This window comes from Copadichromis virginalis, linkage group LG4 (assembly GCF_057382275.1).
Source record: "Copadichromis virginalis isolate Kocher_CV1m ecotype Utaka linkage group LG4, C_Virginalis_male_GT1.1, whole genome shotgun sequence".
In the NCBI taxonomy this organism is placed as follows: domain Eukaryota; kingdom Metazoa; phylum Chordata; class Actinopteri; order Cichliformes; family Cichlidae; genus Copadichromis; species Copadichromis virginalis.
In genome coordinates this window covers 10,733,573-10,753,027 of record NC_140621.1, presented here as the reverse complement: position 1 = coordinate 10,753,027, position 19,455 = coordinate 10,733,573, and the positions used below count along the sequence as shown (strand labels likewise).

At 42.0% G+C, this 19,455-nt stretch overlaps 2 protein-coding genes across 4 annotated transcripts; both read left to right on the top strand.

Annotated features, from left to right (window-relative positions):
- Positions 1 to 316: 316 nt before the first annotated feature.
- Positions 317 to 4,840, top strand: mfsd6l (major facilitator superfamily domain containing 6-like). Its single transcript, XM_085453490.1, has 2 exons — positions 317 to 434; positions 1,706 to 4,840. The coding sequence occupies exon 2, from the start codon at positions 1,758 to 1,760 to the stop codon at positions 3,528 to 3,530; it is 1,773 nt and encodes a 590-aa protein (XP_085309616.1). The 5' UTR covers positions 317 to 434; positions 1,706 to 1,757; the 3' UTR covers positions 3,531 to 4,840.
- A 442-nt stretch (positions 4,841 to 5,282) lies between these two features.
- Positions 5,283 to 16,389, top strand: LOC146710850 (bMERB domain-containing protein 1). Of its 3 annotated transcripts, none has more exons than XM_085453493.1 (6): positions 5,283 to 6,914; positions 10,938 to 11,058; positions 13,806 to 13,879; positions 14,657 to 14,771; positions 15,374 to 15,444; positions 15,572 to 16,389. In XM_085453493.1, the coding sequence occupies exons 1-6, from the start codon at positions 6,836 to 6,838 to the stop codon at positions 15,688 to 15,690; spliced, it is 579 nt and encodes a 192-aa protein (XP_085309619.1). In that variant the 5' UTR covers positions 5,283 to 6,835; the 3' UTR covers positions 15,691 to 16,389. The 3 variants fall into 3 exon arrangements, with proteins under 3 accessions (XP_085309619.1, XP_085309617.1, XP_085309618.1); XM_085453491.1 differs by having other exon boundaries at positions 5,287 to 6,914; positions 15,566 to 16,389; XM_085453492.1 differs by having other exon boundaries at positions 5,288 to 6,914; positions 10,941 to 11,058; positions 15,566 to 16,389.
- The last annotated feature ends 3,066 nt before the right edge of the window (positions 16,390 to 19,455 follow it).

The window sequence follows — 19,455 nt, the reverse complement described above, 5'->3', positions numbered from 1 at the left end:
GGTCATTTTAAAGTCAGCACTAATCACACTAACTGAAGTGGTTCTTACTGAAGATTTTTATCTTTGCACTGAGGAGACAAATATAAAATTCAAACCAGATGACCTGCTTTAATAACGTGTAATTGGACATCAAAACAGAGGAGTTGGAGCTCTCTGATCACTCTCTGATGAACTGCGCCTATCGCCTAATCGAGCTGCGACGATGCTCTCTGTAGTGCACACGGGCATCCACACCAACAGGAGGAGCTATAGTCGTGGGAATCTGCGCCCACAGGTGTGAACTCGCACTGCTGCTGCTGCTGAGCGCGTACCCGACTGCTACAGGTGTCCAGAGCTCAGAGCAACAAAGGTTCAAACCCGGGAGTGCGCTGTCGGAGTCGCGGGTGGGAAATGATCGACAGAAGAGGATAAGGAACTTGGGCAGAATTTAAAAGGTAAATGTTAAACTTTGTTTTTCTTCCTTTATAAAGTTGGCGTGACGTGGACTAGTCCTCCACATCTTGCAGGCACAGGTGCGTCCAGCCTGACGGGTGGTTTCCTGACAGTCTGTCATTTCCTCGTTTTTTTCGTGTCAGCTTATTTCCTCAAACACAATGAAGTCGCTGTAGGGTGATCATTTGAGTCTGTCTGCTTCGCATGTGAGTGTGGATAAGTTACTATAAAAACAGATACTTTATTATTGTTGGAGCTACAGCGAAATAAACGAGGGCCAGCCCTCAACTCATTTATTAAGGGCCTCTATCGCATTAGGAACAGCACGAGGAATCATTTTATTACCCGAGAACAGAAATAAATCGCCTGGAGTCTTCAATTTATTTATTTAAACAACTCTATATGGCCAACATAATGGCAAAACATAACTAAAATGAATGTCCACATTTAATATTTCTTAAATGCTATACAAGGATAGCATGACAGGTGTTTACTTTGACTGCACAGATGTTATCTGTGAGCAAGTAATGGATTCATTTTTAAAAGACTGGACATGAATAACTTGAGCTTATTATATAATATTAAACTAAAGTGTATTTCTATCTAGTTTGGCATCTTGACAATCCTTTCTTTAAATATGTAACACACATTCTAGGGTCAACTTAAAAAAAAGCAGATCTGAAAATGTAAAACTGAGGTCAGAGGTCAAATGCGACTGATATTTCCATGCAACACACATTCTAGGGTCAACTTAAAAAAAAGCAGATCTGAAAATGTAAAACTGAGGTCAGAGGTCAAATGCGACTGATATTTCCACGCAAACTGTAATGTGATATTTAGAGTCCTCATACACCAGTATCATTTCCTGATTTTTGCCAATACAAACAAAGTCAGCAGAATCTAAAGCACACTTCTGAAGATAAAAGACATTTTATGAAAGTTTGACTTTATTTGTCCTTAAAAAAGGTCAGAGGTCAAAGGAACATAATATTTAGAATCCCTATATATATATATATATATATATATATATATATATATATATATATATATATATATGCTGTCAATATAAACAATGGCAGGAAGAAACGTAGTTTTAAATAGCTTTATATAGCATTATTACCACTTTGACCTTTAGATAATTTTGCCTTTCTTTAAGGAGAGGTCAGAGGTCAAATCTTTGTATGATGACGCCTGATGCCTTTTCAGAATGTATTAGTATCAAAAGACTGAAATGTCTGCACTAACATTTTTATATTTTCTCTGTCTCTCTCAGTTTGAATCGCTCCATGTGACAGCTAGCAGGACGGACTCTAAGCTGCTCAAACATGAAGAGGATCAAGCAGATTGACATAAAGCGAGCCCTCGCTATGGCTGGAACCTTTAACTTCCTGTGCTCCTGCGCTAAAGCATGCTTGCTGCCCTTCCTCACCCTGTACTTCAGACAGCTTGGCCTGACTCCTGCCATGACGGGCATCGTCATGGGTACCAAGCACTTTATTACGCTGGTGTGGAGCCCCGCGGCGAGCCTGCTCTCCAAACACTACAACAAGAGACGAGCAGTGATCTGCGGCTCTGTCGTGTTTTCGGCAGCAGCCGCTCTGCTCCTCCTGCTCATCCCGCACACGGATATGCATGCATGGACTTGTAACGCCTCGGATCCGCATGTGGGCCCACCCCAAAATCCATCTGATGTATTGTCAGTGAACATCACTGGACCTGTAACATCCCATCCAAAACCTCATGTTTCCCAGTCGCTTGTCACTCATCTTCCTGATGCTGATAGGAAAGCTCCTGTTATTACAAATGAAACTTCACCTCATCATCATCACCATCACAATCACAGTCATACCACTGAATCTCCTCTTCTTTATGCGCCACAAAAGAATGAATCAAAGGTGCTTGAAAGTTCCAGCAGCTCTTTGGCAACTCCGGTCAGAAACAAGAGGTCTGAGCTGAAATCAGAGCAGCAAACGGGGGAGAAAAAGGATGAGAGTTCTTTGGGCTTCCTGGGCAGCCTAAAGGTGATGGACACTCAGCATCAGCTCTTCTTCTTGATACTCATCATCATGTGTGTGTGGGAGGTGGCATCCGCACCCTTGGAGTGGAATGTAGACGACGGCCTCTACGAATATTTAGATTTCGCGGATGCCTCGGACCGCTACAGCAGCACCAGGGTGTGGGGTGTACTTGGAGCAGCATGCGGGGTTGGGGTAACCGGCCTGCTGGTGAGCCGACTGGCATGCCTCATAGCTGCTCAGACCTCAAGGAGTGTGGTGCATTTCTACTGCTATGCCAGCCTGGCATTTCTGGTCCTGCCCCTGGCCATGTCCCTCCCTCTCTACCTGAACAAGAAGCGAAACAGGACCAGCGGGCTCCTGAAAGCCCTGCAACTGGTGCGCGGCTCCCCACAGGCTGTGCTCTGCGTCTTCACCACCCTGCTGGTCGGGGTGGCGAACTCGGCCATCGACAACTTCCTCCTGTGGCAGATGCAGGATCGCGGAAGCAGTGAGCTGCACATGGGACTATCTCTTGCCCTCGCTCTGCTCTCGCAGGCCGCCTTCCCTCTGATGGCTGGCCGAGTCTCCAGGCTGCTCGGCCCTAGGAGGATGCTCGCAGTTGGAGCCGCGAGTCTCGGCCTGCAGTGCTTCTACTACTCCTTCCTCTGGGGAGCGTGGGCTGCACTGCCTGCTCAGGTGCTGAGTTGTTTCAGCAGCGGAGCTCTCTGGTGGGCCGTGAAGCTCCAGTGTGAGGACATCGCCACACCAGGGGCTGAGAGGAGCGTCAGGAGGGTCTACAAGTCCCTCTCTATTCATCTGGGTAGTGCACTGGGGAGTTTGGCTGGAGGGTTTGTGGCCCAAAGCATCGGGCTCACATGGATGTTCAGAGGACTGGCGATGGTTTTGATGGTGTGGTGTGTGTGCCTGCCCCTGCTCCAGTGGAAAGCCCCCCACCACCGCAGGATTAACTATTCCCGCCTGCTGGCAGCGGACGCAAGCGAGGCCAGTGACTCCGAGTCAGAACAGGAGAGAGACTGGCTTGATAAAGCAATGGAAAATGACAAAAGCAACAACAACAGTGCAAGGAAGGTAAACCACTAAAACCTCCAGACGGTGAAAATACTAAAAGGAGCATAAAGCAATTCTGTGAATAAGAAGAATAAATTCACTGTCACATAATAAATGAATCAGATTTTGCTATTAATATGGAAATGGGAGTCATCGTTCCCTTCGAGCTCTGCAGCCTTGCTTAAAGATATGTCACTCTTCATCACCAAGTTGCACAGTCCAGATGGGGATGATTAATTTCCCACCCTGACAGGATTCATTACAATCAAAAGTGTTGACTTTTCCTTCTCATTACTTTTCCATCAGAATTAAATGTTACGTCATCCAGTCTGTCCCTCCATTTTTTATTTTATTTTCTTTTATCAGTCTGTGAGTGTCAGCTCTACGGATGGATTTTGGGATTCATCTCTGGGCCTCCTGAGCTTTTACTAATGTACATTTGCATAAGCGGTTATTGTTTTCTAAAGCAAAGAAGGCAGCAGGATTACAGCCGAGCAAATCAATTACTCAGTGCCACCGGGCAGCTTAAACAGCCTGAGGTATTGTGTTAATGGAAGCATGGAAGCTTCTCTCATGGTGTATAAACACAAGACGTGTGCAAAAGGTGAGGCCAAACTGTTGCACCACCACACCCGAACCTGCTGTTAATCAGCTGGAGGAGTCGCAGCTGACTGCTCTCACTTATCAGCTTTGTGTCTCCCTCTGGGCTCTAAACTCTGAACTGAAGATATAGATGAAGCAAGATGAAAATCTTTGTTTATGTGTATTGAACTGGGGTAACTTGAGCACATTCAGAATGTCTTGTGCAAAAATGACTTGAGTTGTACAGCCCTGAGCTGCGACGACAGTCAGAAGACACCTGTTTAAAATTTTATTTGTCTAATTTATATTTCTGCTCATGTCAGATGTTCTCTCTCCATAAAAGATGGATTTAGACTGTGAAACCTTAAATCTGCATTTCTTGCACTGACCAGCAGGGGGCAAATGCTACGTTTGGAGAAAGGACTCCAATTACATAGAAGTCTATATGAAAGAGAACCTATTTCTGAACCAATTTATCATAAATGCTTTTCCAATGAGTTTATGGTCTCAATTCTGAGCATCAAGTGTTCTTATTTTGTAAATTTTGGTCCAGTTTAGAGTTTAATAGACAATAAATGAGAGTATACTATAGGACGGGGTGGGCAACTACAGGCCCCGAGGGCCGGTGTCCTGCAGGTTTTAGATGTGTCCTTGATCCAACACAGCTGATTCAAATGGCTAAATTACCTCCTCTACATGTCTTGAAGTTCTCCAGCCGCCTGGTAATGAACTAATCATGTGATTCAGGTGTGTTGACCCAGGGTGAGATCTAAAACTTGCAGGACACCGGCTCTCGAGGCCTGGAGTTGCCCACCGCTGCTATAGGACATGGCTTCACAAGTACAAGTGTAACTTCATAGAGTCCTCAGTCAGATTCAACGTTGCTCAAGATGGCTATGGCATAAACTGCTGAACTAAAAGCTTTAAAAACCAGTCAGTGGAGTAACACTGGTTAAGTCCATCTTTTGTATACAGTCTGTGGGAATGCTGTAAGTCACAGGTGTCGAACTCCAGGCCTCGAGGGCCGGTGTCCTGCAGGTTTAGATGTGTCCTTGATCCAACACAGCTGATTCAAAAGGCAAAATGACCTCCACAACATGTCTTGAAGTTCTCCAGAGGCCTGGTAATGAACTAATCATTTGATTCAGGTGTGTTGACCCAGGGTGGTATCTAAAACCTGCAGGACACCGGCTCTCGAGGCCTGGAGTTCGACACCTCTGCTGTAAGTGGAAAAAAATCCCAAAACGTTTTGTCTCCAAATGAAAACTGTGAAATCTGATATTTTACCTCCGGTTTTGTCTTCACTTAAAAGTGCTAAACATTTAATTTCTATGCAGTGAAGTAGCATTGATCTAAGGGCTCCATAAGATTATTATAGTTACAGGGTTGTTGTTTTTTTGTTTTTTTTTTAATGGTATATAAAAGAAATGATTGTGATGTGTTTGGGGGGTTTGAATAATTATATTGCTACTTACTTTGCATGACCTGAAAGCCAAAGTAGATAGTAAAAACTTGAATGTGCGACACATTTTGAGCCAGTTTTAGAAACAGTGTTCACTCTGTCGGGCTTACAGATGTTCTTGCCTTGTCATATAACATGAATGGCAGTCATTTTCCTTCATGTGCTTCTGGGCTTGTGGCAACAAATGTGTGAAGTGTCTGGCTGGCTTCGTGGCTGTGGGACATGGCTATCTATGGCACAGTGGCAGCTCTAGTGTGCGGGCAGACGCATGCTGCACTCCCCGAACATCTGGCCTGCTGCCTCGAGGGCCCGCCTGCGTGAAATCGAGTTCTCTCCACTTTGTCGAGAGCTGAACTCAGTCAGACTAGATGAAAAATTCATGATGATAGACAGCTGGATTCTCCTGTGGAGAGTGCTACTGTTGTGGTTACAGTGGAGGAAACCATTAAAACGGAAGAAGTCTGTTTAACCTTTGTTGTCTTTTGTTGTTTTAAAATGAGGATACCTTTGTGCCTTTGCCTAACATCCAGTGAACCTGTGTAGAGATTTTTTTTTTATGACCACCATAGTAATCCACACTGAGATAGACTGCCATTGACGCTGATGATGATGGTTCTCTGAGAGTGGAACCATGAGAGGTATACCTGAACTTTTTGAGGGAAGGATTTGAAAGTTTGACTAAAATGTCTCCGTTCATTGATCTCCATGAATTCTGATTCAGACTTTTGTGCTCCTCTGAAGGTGAAGTGAAGGGAAGTCGGTTCAGTTTTGGATTTAAAAAAGCAGAACTTGCTTATAAAGAGATTTCGTTCCCCAACTTTGGGAAAGAGTACATTCATGACAAGCACTGCTGTCTATAAATATCACCTGGCATGGCTTTAGGCTCCTTATAATCTGACATCCTTTAAGATCTTAATGTGACTCAGAGTGAAAGAACAAATTTAGTTTGGAGCATTTTTTTTTCTCTCTTGATGGATTTAATTATAATTTTCCACATTCTCCCACTTTGCACTCATTGCTTTGCTCCTGCCAGTCAGTAGGTGGAGCCTCGGAGCTCGCATGAGGTGCAACAGCTTTCTTTTTTCCATGCTCAGAGATCCACGGCTGTAGGACTGGATGGACTCAGCATCAGCTGGCAGCTGTCCTCTCTTTGTGTTTCCTCACACGTTTGGGCAATGCTGCATGGACCTGGGGGACACCTTTTAATATTCATTTTAAGCTTGTGCGAGAATCTCCTTTGAATTTCCTCTGCAGACAAAGAAGAAGAAGTGTCTTTTTTTTCTTTTTAAGAAAAATGGAAAAAGAGAGAAAATCCTCTCAAGTGTGCGGCGCTCTGGAAGACACGCAGGTGGATGAAGCGGCGGAAAAAGCAGGTGACTTTCTGAGCATCGTGTTTGAGTTTGCCTGTGTGCGTGTGCTGTTGCTGCGAGAAGTGATCTAGGAAGGAAGCAGACTTTTAGATCCTTGAAGATCACCACTGTGAGCATCATGTTAAAGTTGTATGTCAGCAGGGCCGTAGCCAGGGCTCCCTCGGGCTGGGGGCGGGCTATGTGTAAGAAGTTTACTAGAATAGATCAGTTATCAACATTAATCCCATCTCGTATGGACAATTAATTAAACGATGTCAACCTTTTGTATTACAATTGTTTGTCATTCCCTAATATACTCAAATTTTAAAATATAAATACACAAATGGCAATAAAAGCAAAATGAGGCAACCAGCAGCTTGGTCTGCAGCAATGTGCCTGAAAGTAATCCTTTAATTTTGTTTTGTTTTTTGTTTTTTTTTTAATGAGAGCAAAAACTGTCAATCTCTTTAACTGACATATAGATTTTTTTTCTCTAAAAAAAAAAATGAAACGCAGTGGAAGATAATCTCCACGTATTCACATTTCTGTGACACAAGAAGAGGAAAAGTGGTGCATTCAGCTGAGGCGTGCACTTTTTTTTTTACTTAAAGAATGATGCAGCTGTCTGAACTCTGCAGCCCAAACAAAGTCTCCTCGGTCAGTAGTCCCAACAGCTGTAGTTTATATGCCGACCAAAATTAGAACATTTTACTTAAAATAACATTTTACTGAATTTGTAAAAAATATATATATATTTATGGGAACATCTGTATACTGTTAGGGCTATAAGTATTTGGACAATGACACTTTTTTCTGTAATTTTATCATAATTAATCTTAAATCAAAAAGTAAAAGCTGTGATTGAAGTGTGGAATTTCAGCTTATAGTTAAGAGACCTGACAGAGGTTAGAGTTAAGTGTCAATCATATATATTTCACCCTGTAATATTCTTAATATTTATAACTGAACGATTTGTATATATTAGTGCTGTTTCTTAAATTTGTAATTTTTGTAATATATCGTATTATTTAATTAGTCTGTTACTGTCTTAGAGCAACTATAACCTACATCATTTCTTATGGATCATTAAAGTATTCTGATTGTGACCAACAAAGTTTTTCATTAATTGTTTTAGGAATAACATTTTTATGCCTTGTTCTCTGCATTCAGAGACTCAAACGTAATTAGTAATTAATGTTTTTAATGGTCCTCAGCTGGAAAAAAAGGGTGGAGTGCCCACTCCGGGTCAGGGACGAGTTCCTGCCCCAAGTGGAGGAGTTTAAGTATCTGGGGGTCTTGTTCACGAGTGATGGGAGAAGGGAGCCGGAGATCGACAGACGGATTGGTGCAGATTGTACCGGTCTGTTGTGGTGAAGAGAGAGCTGAGTGTAAAAGCGAAGCTCTCAATTTACCGGTCGATCTACGTCCCTACCCTCACCCATGGTGACGAGCTGTGGGTAGTGACCGAAAGAATGAGATCGCGAATACAAGCGGCGGAAATGAGCTTCCTCCGAAGGGTGGCTGGCCTCTCCCTTAGAGATAGGGTGAGAAGTTCAGCCATCTGGGAGGGGCTCAGAGTAGAGCAGCTGCTCCTTCACATCGAAAGGAGCCAGCTGAGGTGGTTCAGACATCTGCCAAGGATGCCCCCTGGGCGCCTCCTGGGTGAGGTTTTCCAGGCATGCCCCACCGGGAGGAGGCCCCGGGGCAGATCCAGGACATGCTGGAGAGATTATATCTCTCGGCTGGCCTTGGAACGCCTTGGTGTTCCCCCGGACAAGCTGGGGAAGGTGGCTGGGGAGAGGGAGGTCTGGGCTTCTCTGCTTGGGCTGCTGCCCCCGCGACCCGGCCCCGGATAAGCGGAAGAAGATGGATGGATATTTTTAATAGTGGGATAAAATTTAGAACTCGTGCTTCTGTGCTGTGTTTCCTGCCTTGTGTTGCTCTGCTTGGCCTTTGCTGCAGTCACCTTCAGCTGCTGCTTGCTTGTGGGTCTTTGCACCTTCAGTTTTGTCACACACTTATGGACCTACAGCAACATTCAAAAGGGTAAAAAAAAAGTTACGGTTGACAGCAGCAAAAATCTGAAAGGAAACGACATCAAAGATTTTTGGATTGGGTGCTCGAGACGAGTAAACGATACAGTTTGCGTGTTGACATGAAGCTTCTGTACAAAGTGAATAATTTAAAGTGACAGGGTGAAATAAAAAGCTTCAAACAGTTTCTGACAGAAAGCTCGGAGCCAAAAAAAAAATGACAAGAAAAGGAACGCATGCAGATTGCTTCAACACTAAAACACCTGCTGATAATTAATATGTAGATGAACAGCGGCGGGATTGCCATGTGGGGAGTTTTGAGGGTTTGTGTTTGTGTTGGCTCGCTGTTCAGTGTGATTGTAGTATGTTTTCACACAAGGTCGGGTAATTAAAAGCCAATCCAAGCTCTGCTGGATGACTCATCGCTCCTGGTGAGGAGTAGGAGGCTGCGGGAGCAGGGTGGGGAATGCAGTTATTCAGGGACGTGCAGAGAGTTACTTGGGGGAAGTATCCACAAAGCTCTGATCACATCGTAGCGGGAAGCTGTTTTAGACCCAAGGTGGTTTTAATTGCTTGTTTGACTATCTTGATTTTGATTTTCCTGGAGAAATTTGCCACACATGGCTTACATGTTAAAATCCATTGTTGCAATCAAGTTAAAATAAAAACTGCAAGTATTCGACAAGCCAACAATACTGACTTTGCTTTCAATGTGCACAGACAGCAACAGCTTGCATAATTAGCCTGTGATGCATGAATCAGCACCCACAATACCAAAGCTCTGCACCTGGATCTCTTGAAAAAATCCAGTTGTACACCTGTCCTGCTGCTACATTTAAATATTAGAAGTATACATAGATTAAAGTTACACATGCAAACCACACGCTGGTAATAGTAATCAGCTGTTCTTATGAAGACTGCTCATCACACTCTATGCTATGCTGGGATTTCCAGGGTAATTCAGTTAACAAAAGATACTTAAAAGGGACATATCATGCTTGTTCAGATTTTTTTTTTTTTTTTCATGTACTCTACCAGAGTAGCTTTGCACAAGTCACAGTTCAAAATAATGCTTATTTATCTTAACAAGTCTGGAGGCTGTAGCCCCTCTGTTTATCCACCATCTTAAACAAACTGTGCTAGCTCTTTCTCCTCTTCTTTAAGCTAGTTTCATCTGATTGGCTGCCCCTTAAATATAAGATTTGAATATAGGTGCGCCGGACATGACCATATCAGGGGTATCTACGGTGGCCCTGAGTGGTCAAACACACTGCAGCTTAAGAAAACAGCAGCAAATAGAAAAATACTGATGACCGTCAGTGCTACACCTCAGCCTCTTAGTAGATGCACCTATGGTAAATATTTGAAAATCCTAGGTGACTTCCTTCTTGACTTATAGCATTCAGAGATGGTTTTGGGAACACAATAATGTGACAGAACAGCTGTGAAAGTGAAGGAGACTGAGACACGCTTAAAAAAAGCGGAGGATTCATCTCTATTGTGATGGAGAAAAAGAAGCCACTCATGTGTGTTTTAATACTGTAGATACATGTTTGCTGTTAGCTTGTTGCTTCATGGTCTCCACAAAAGACAATAAAGCAACAAGATTTTTGTGATATTTTTTCTCAGTGTTTTTTCTTTTTCCATTGTGTTTTATTCAATTTCTGTTGTGTTTTGTGTGATATTTGCAATATTTTATATTTGTGCTTTTGACCTCTCAGGTCTACTATAGATAACCGCTCCCAGTGACTTCATTCAGAGCCACAAGGTGAAAAAATGGGCAAAACAGAGCACTTAGGGCACTCACGGATTACATACACTGAGATCATCATATAATACTCTGGCTATGTTTAATACGAGTGCACACTTTGCAGCTATACATACATGTTTAAAAATAAGGAAAAGCGTAACGGGTCCTCTGTATGCCTTCATGTTCGGAGCTAACTATGAGTAAACTCTCCAAGGTGTATTATCAGACCCAAACAGCTGTATTCTGATCTTGTCTGTCTCTCAGCAGATGATGTCATTTCCATGGCCGACTCCACAATCACCGTCGAGGATATCGAAGGAGAGCTGTTCAGAATCGAACGAATACGAGACATTCTCGTGCGGAGAGAGTCAGAGCTGAGATACATGTAAGATCTGCCTGTTCTCCAGACCTCTTCGTGTTAGGTACATTTAAACATGCTCAGGGCATAAATCCAGACTACATCTCATTAGTTTAGTTTGTTTTTTTAGGATTTATGGTTCTCTGTCTGTTGGAGGAGGAGAGCTTTTGTAAGAGGATGAAATATTCCTCTGTTATCTCATGTGATGTTTTACTGTTTGGTCCCCTGCTGCCACATACACTACAAAACTTTAAAGTTCAGGGATCTGAATGCACCAATATACTGCTAAGATACCCTCAGGAGTCAGAGATGATGCACCACAACTGTCAACCATCAGTGACTGGAGCAGCCATGTGGATGATGGAAGTGAGGAAAACAGCCGTGCTATTTCAGGCCTTAGCAGACGAACAGCACATACACACCCACAGTTTGTTTGTTATTTTATTCGATCTTGAAAGCTGGCTTTTGTTTCTGCTGGTCTTTTCTCATTATTTTGGCGCAGCAGAATAAGAAAGAGAGGCTAGCACTGTATAATATAGCCATATGGTGAACTTGAAAACTGAAAATAATCATTGTTGTTCTGGGTTTTGTTTTGTCTTTTGATGAAATATGTCATAAATATCATCTCTTTTCATGTTCAGCCATAACCAGAGGGTGAGAAGTGATGCACAGTCTCAATGTTCCTATCTCTCTTTTACTTTCACTCACAATTATTAAAGCCATGGTTTTACTTTTTTACTAAACATGTAGCTGGGAGTCTTGGCTTAAATACATGAAGCAGGAAAAATTGTGCAAATAGCAACAGTTCTAATAAGAATCCTGTGAAAAATCTGTTAATTTACTCTGTTCATTTAATCTGCATGGTTTCATCCGTTTGACTGCATGCAGAAACCAAGCTGGTGCAATTACTTTTGTAGTAGTTCCCAGACTACTTTTAAATCAGGGTTAGCGCTCATCCTATTCCAGGAGAAGTGAAACCCAACTTGTCAGATCAATTATAGACACAAAGCCTATTTCAGATTCCCACTGATACGTATTGTGGTCAACATATGGTTCCATTTCCTAAGTAAGACGTCAAACTTTAGACGTCACTTGTTCATGTGATTTATTTGTTCATGTAATTTTACATGGAAATTGATGACACAAAGAATATTTATTATAGTTTATTTCTTTGACCTTTTAAACAACAGGTTTAGCTGTTTCCTGTGTAGAGAGCCTTTTACCCGACCTTTTATAATAATAACTGCCAATAGATAACTTTTTTATTCTACTATGTGGATAGTGTTATAACTTCAGACTTTGTCACATTAAAAATAAAATTGTACAGAACTGTGTAGAGTACTGCATAAAAGTTTTAACACAACACAAAGTAGTCATGGATTGGTCTCTCCAGAGCCCGGATCTCAGCATTATTTAAGCAGTGAAGGGTTAATCTTGACAAAGAACAGAACAAAAGGCAGCCAACATGAAAAGAAAAGCTTTCAATGTCCTTCAAGAAGTCTAGAGAATTGTTCCTGAACACTACTTAAAGACACTACAAGAAGTCTGCATAAGAAAGTTCAGGCATAACAGAGTTCAAGAATAACGGTGGTCGTACCAAATACTGACTTTCAAGCTCACCACAATTGTAGAAATTCTCTTTTTGCCTGTGTTTCCATGTAAGTTTGCACACATTTCATTTAATCACTGCACATACTTTTCCATTTTCCTAGCAAAATGTAAAGAAATGAAGGGTTGCTCAAGACTTTTGAAGAACTTAAGTTTACTTTTGCCCAATGTCAACAACTAAGCAGGTCATATAGTTATTTCTTGGCTGACTTTCCATTCTGTTGTTAATGTTTAACAGCACATCCTTTTAAGCAGTTAATATAGTTAGCTAACTATTAGAGAACAGCATTAGCAAAGAGATAATAAGATAAACGTTTTACATTCAGGGCTCCCCTTTATCTGGGTAGCAAAGCTTAAAAACTAAAAAGATTAAAAGTAACAAAATTAAGTAGGTGAATCTCAAACTCAACCTTTGAAGCATAGTTCTATTATTTATCCAACACTGTTTGGGTTTATTTTGATCTCTATGTTCTCTGAGTATCTTTCCTGGGGTTTTTTTTTTTTTTTGTTTTTTTTTGGTGGGGGGGGGTTGTACCACAGAAGTCCTCTTATAGGCAGCAAACACATCCTCGTCCTTTAGGCTCTCTGTGACATTCATACAAACTCCTGCTTTCAAGCATTTTGAATAAACACGTCGCTGTGAGCCTATGAGTCACGCTGGCATATATACAGCTGAAGTACACTGAAGTGAAACCTATTTAATTAAAGCAGCAGCTCAGAGCACATCTATTACAGTCACTTTCCTCTTTTTAACACCACTGTTATTTATAGCAGCCCACACGTATGCGCACACGCCGCCACATACACAGATAATACCTATGCAACCAGCCCCTGTTGTTTGGAAATCGCCATCAGAGTCAGAGGACAAAATGAGATGTGATACTGTTGGGTGTGATTCATTCACAGAGGGCAATGTGGTGGCGTTACTTCAGCTAATAAACCACTGTCATCTGTGGCCAAAAGCTGAGTCCAGTGGTTGTTTCTTTGATATACCCATACAATTGTCACACAAGGTGGGAATTACCACATAAAACATATTTTTTCTAAAGCCCATGTGAAGACAAGTGTAACTTAACTGTTGTTTTACCTGAATATCAGCTTGTTTGCTGCAGATATCTAAAGTTTGGTGAAGAAATATTTTCTTTATTTGTCTTTTTTTCTCTCAGGATGGACGACATCCAGCTCTGCAAAGAAATCACAAGGCTGAAGCAGGAGTTGCAGAAGCTTGTCTCAATTCCAGGTAAATTAAAAAGTAGCCTGCGCCTCTCGACTTTAACCTGGTGACAGTGTGCTTTGAGCGGGCCCTGTGCGGTTCTTGTTTGCTCTGTCATAGTTGAAAAGATATGAGCTGTCTCCAGTAACGCAGTTCAGCGAGGACTGGAGTGAATTAAGCACATCTTCAGAACGAGCTTGCTGTCAATTAAAGAAAAATACTTTTTAAAAGAAAGGTTTTCAGGTAAAGCAACAATGAGCCTCTGGAGCCTTTTCTGTGTTCTACTTAAATTTTATTTCTTTATTGTCGAAGGAATACTCGCATTCCTCTGTTCATTAAGTTGAGATGGCAACCCAGAGAGAAAAGACAGTTGCTCTGGCAACTAAAAAGAAAAGTAGTAAAACTACCATAAAAAATTCCAAACTGTTCATTTGTTTGGAAGTGAGCAAACTTACAAATTCAGTGAAGGACGCAGTACTTATTTCCCCCGCTGAGTGCAGAAGGGCATAAGAATCTATATTCTTGGTCGACTCTTGTGGTCCCAAAAAGAAGTCAAGATGAAAATGACCCTACTCACTCACCTCACTAACATTTATAACAAGTTCGTTTCTCATCGTACTGAATACAACACGATGGGAGTAAAATAGAGGATGAAGCAGCTTTGAATTAAAGCTCAAGGCTTCTCAATGAAACTGACAGATGCTGGCACAGTGGCTACATCCATCTCTTTTTATAAAGTCTGTTGGTACACTGCACAGTGACTACAATTTCTAACAGAAGGCTTGTCTCGTGACTACTGAACAGACAAAGACAAGTCCAAAGAGGACCGGGAGAGAGAAGAGAAGCTGCTGCAGCAGATCAACAAGCTGGTGGAGACCAGAGACTTCCTTGTGGACGACGTAGAGTTTGAAAGGCTGAGGTGAGGCTAATGGATGAAAAGAACTTTGACTGAGTGCCACACTCTGGTATTCAGGGGGATTACAGAGATGAGTCAGACATAAAAAGCATCTCCTGACTTGTCTTTTAATTCTACAGTTTATTATTGATTATCGGTTCTGTTCTGTCAGAGCACTTCGGTTCACCACCTTTGCCGTGTAACAGAATCTGGACAATAATCTGATCCTTCATGTGATGTTTCCACTGACAAAAGCGCATACAGCTTTAAAGCCTTAATTAGTTATTTGTTACTTAATTCTTCATATAGCTCCACTCCTACGAAGCCCCTTTGTATATTTTCCTAATTAATGATAGCATGTCCACCATCACTCACAGATCAGCTGTCGCTTCTGATAACTAGGTTGTTATTTCGGAGAAAAATCTGCCTGTAAAAACTTAGCAGGAGCGTGACAGTCACCTCCGCTCGTTAGTTAAAGTAAATGCGAAAATATTCTGAACTGTGAGGATGCTGTGATGCCCACAGCCTGGGATTTAAAGCAAGCCTTGTGGTGTTTAACAAGATGTAATAAAAATTTTAAACCCTGTAATTCACAGTGAATAACAAGGAAATATGCTTTTTCACAGGGAGAGAGAGGAAGACAGAGAGATGGCAGCCTTCTTACAGTCCAAATTTCCCAAAGCTTTGGCTGCAAAAGGTGAGTCTAACCAGAAAGCTGGCAGTTAACAGTTAACTATTGAAGCCAGTTAAGTAACCAGTAAATCTTAATGATTGTGAACCCACTGTGGTGATTGTACTGTCATGTCCTCTCCTTTAAGCTTCAGGTGCTTCGCAAGATCGAAAGGTGGCGTTTAAATCCCAGCAGACCTCAGCGCCGCTTCTCACGAAAACCGGCCTCACGCTGCTGAAAGACTGCTGCGGCTTCACCTGCTCCGTCATGTGACTCAGAAAGCCCAGAAAGTGGGTTCTGCTCATCTGGGCGTTGAGTTTTCAGTGGGAGAAATGTTTCGTCACACATCCCAAGTGACCAGACGTTAAGACGAAAAGTGACAACAGTTGATACTATCTTCAAATGTACGTTTGTTAGTGTGTGTGTGCGTGTGTGCACATAAACAGGCTTCCTCAGTGCTTTCTTGTATCAGCTGTGTCCTTACAGGAAAGATTATATGTGTTCTGCTGTAATGTGAGTGACATGTACTGAAATAGTTTGTTTGGTGTGCTGCTGTGAAATACCGTGTATTGCAGCAGGAGAGCTTGCCGCCTTATGAATCTGCTAATGATTCCTGCTCGGTTACAGTACTTAGACGTTATTGTAGCTGCTCTGACGGTGCCATTAGCCTTTGAAGATATATTAGAAAGTGGAAATGCAGATATCTCTCTGAGAGCAAACTCTTACCAGTCTCACTTTGGCATTTGCTGTGGCGCATTGATTAATGTAATTACATTGTTATGACTGTAACTGGGCATAACTTGTTTTTTAGTAAGGAGTCATGCAGTGTTTGTTTAAAAAGAACATTTAAAAGACGAGTTTCACATGTGAGATCTGATTCATAGTAAACAACTGTGTCCACTGTTTAGTAAGTTTCATGTAACTCTTAATGTAGCATCTTGGAGTGTTGTAATAAAGATTTTTAGTGCTCTTCCTTTGTGTTTGTCCTAAATATTAGATCCACTGGTTAAAGGAGCCTCCTCCCTTCTGTAAGTGTTCGGTGATCGCTCGCTGATATTTCCCTGTGCTTCGTTTAATATGTGGTCCACGTAGTTCATGGACTCCTTCGCTGACTCCATCCAGAGACTACTCCAGCTGTGTGTAGCAGCAGTGTCAGCTCTAAAGTTCCCATTTTTAAAAGATATCATCAACACATCAGCAACATCAGACTCAGCTATAAAATCATGAGCAATTTTTAATAATAAGAATAATGTTTCATGTAATTATTAAAATAGTACATATTACATAGATAGAAAGAATGATTGATATGCATTGTTTATTAGATACAGCTTGCTAGGAGCACCTTTTGCCTTCAAAGCTGCCTGAATGACATCTATGTCCAGATCTCCAACAGAGCATTTGACTACAGTGAACTCATTGTCATGTTTAAGAAACCAGCTTGAGATGATTTGACCTTTGGGACATGATGTGTTGACTGCTGGAAGCAGTCATCAGAACATAGGAACACTGTGGTCATATAGGGATGAGCATGATCAGCAGCAATACACAGCAGCATGGATCCATGCAATGTTTTTGCAGTCATTTATTGTAAGATTTTGTAAACTCTCTCTTTTGTAAATTAAAGCCTCAATTTCTGTTTCTTAGCTGATGGAAACGACACCCAGTGAGGTTTTCTGCAGCTGTGTAACATCTGCTTCGAGCTTTGACATGTTTTGCATACAGAGATGCTCTTCTGCATACCTTATTTAACATAATGTTGCCTTCCTATCAACTCGAAGCAGTCTAGCCATTCTCTTCTGACATCTGACATCAATAACACATTTTCACCCAGAGAACTGATGCTCTTTGGACAGTTTTTCTTTCACTGTGATGGTTTCTGAAATTGTCACGATTTGCTGGGCAGGACTCAAATGCAGGACTCTGAGATGTGCAAGCACAAAAGGGTTTATTTACAGCACCAGGTGAGATTTGTACATATATACAGTGAATGTGGGGAGAGGGTTCCTGGGGTTCAGAGGGAAGGTCCAGGGCTTGGGGAAAAACTCACTCACACACCTCTTCAATCAGTCTGTGATAATGAAAACACTCAATCTGAAAGGAAGGGTGAAGTAAGTACAACGATCCAATGAGGACCAACACTCCACTGAGGCCTTAAGTACTGCCTGGAGTAATCAGTAGAGATGAGCAGCAGGTGATTAGAGCGTGGGCGTGGAATCCAGGATGGCACAGACGCCGCCCTGGAGGAGAAGGTGAGCACAGCAACCAGAGCAGCAAGAACCATGACAGAAATGTTCAGTTTCTGAAGTACTCAAAGCAGCTTGTGTCGCACCAACAACCATGCCACATTCAAAGTCACTTAAATCACCTTTCGTCTCCCATTCTGATGCTCGGTTTGAACTTCAGCAGGTTAGAGTTAGACCATGTCTACATGCTTAAATCCACTGAGTTGCTGCCATGTGATAGGCTGATCAGATACTTGCATTAACACACAGCTGATCAGAGGCTCAGTGGTGAGTGGGATAAGATGTGCTGAAATATTTTTAGTTATGTATATGTGTATATGTGTGTATATTTACATGGTCAAACTAACAATTAGGTTGGTTTTCAGTATAAAGCTTATCAGATGTCACTCATATTGAATAGTTATTTTATAATCCATATAATGTTTGCACAGTTCAGTCATGTTGATTACATATTAAAAAGCTACTGTGCGTGTGCCACACTTCTGCCACACTACACGTAGTGTAATTACCAGATAACAAAACCAGCTGTTTGGTGGAAGCCATGAACATAAATATCTGACCTGCTCAAAGAAATATTTTTTCGCCATCCTGCGCTTTACTGCCATGACAACAAGATGAGAGGCTGTTGCGCGTGTCTGGTGACGAGTTGAGGTATTTCTGTTCTCTGTGATGAGGAAGAAACCAGATGGTTTCAGTTCCACATAACTTAACTCAGCTGCCCTCCTCTCCACACGCACGCACACAGAAATACACACTGCGGCCACTGATGACTCATACAGTGGAGATTTATTGTGTCCAAAAGCAGAACTACTGTCACCAAAAAAATGCTTCTTGATGGACCATCCTGCTTGAATATGAATTTTCACTTCAGTTGCTGTTGTCTGCCCTGCTTTTATCTGCACCTCTCCTCCAGGCAGTCACTTTTGCAATTGCATTTTCATGACAGTTGATAAAGCTCGTTTCAGATAAACAGACCTATGTACGGATGAGCAACACTCTCCACTGCATTTCATTTGCAGGCTGAGAAGACTAATCAGGGCTCCATAGTGTGTGAACGTAGACAAGTTACTGCCAAGCCACTCTAATTAGATGCTTGTGGAAGCGCTTGTTCTCACACATAGCGCTAGATGAGACATTAAAGAGTCCCAAGAAAGGCAATATCATGCTTTGCCAATTAAAGACTTTATGCTTTCTTATTTCTTTCTTCCCTTTCTTTTAACTGCTTTGACAGTATGTTCTTCTAAATGCCCTGAATAATCCCCAGCGGTGGAGAGGAAGCACACCAATTCATGGTGCTGCCCACGCGTTTGGAGAGGCCTGCATCGCTCTGAGGCAGTTTATATTCTTTCCCTCTGGAAATCATCTCTGACATTTACTCCAGGGAAAGTAAATGAAAGATCTTTATGTGCCGGCATGTCAGGCGCTGGGAGAGGGAACCAAACAGAGCGTTATAGTGGGATGCAGACACTGTTGGCTGCAAGAGAAGGAGATGGTGGTGGGAGGGAAAACAGAGAAAAGTTATAAAAACATTGGTCACAGACACACTTTTTACAACAAGGAGTTTTAATTGCTCCTTGTATCGTATCTGTGATTACACAGAGGGGAAAAGGCACTTTTATATAACATTTTGAACCAAATTAGCTCTAAAAAATAAAAATTTTCTTGGGTGAAACAGTCACACAGTGACTCTGAGGGCTGGTGACTGCCATCACTGTTTCTGTCTCGTAGCAGGACTGTCCTGATCTCTACAGGAGAAGAAATATAATTGTCTGTGATCACTTTTTAAAATCTTTTT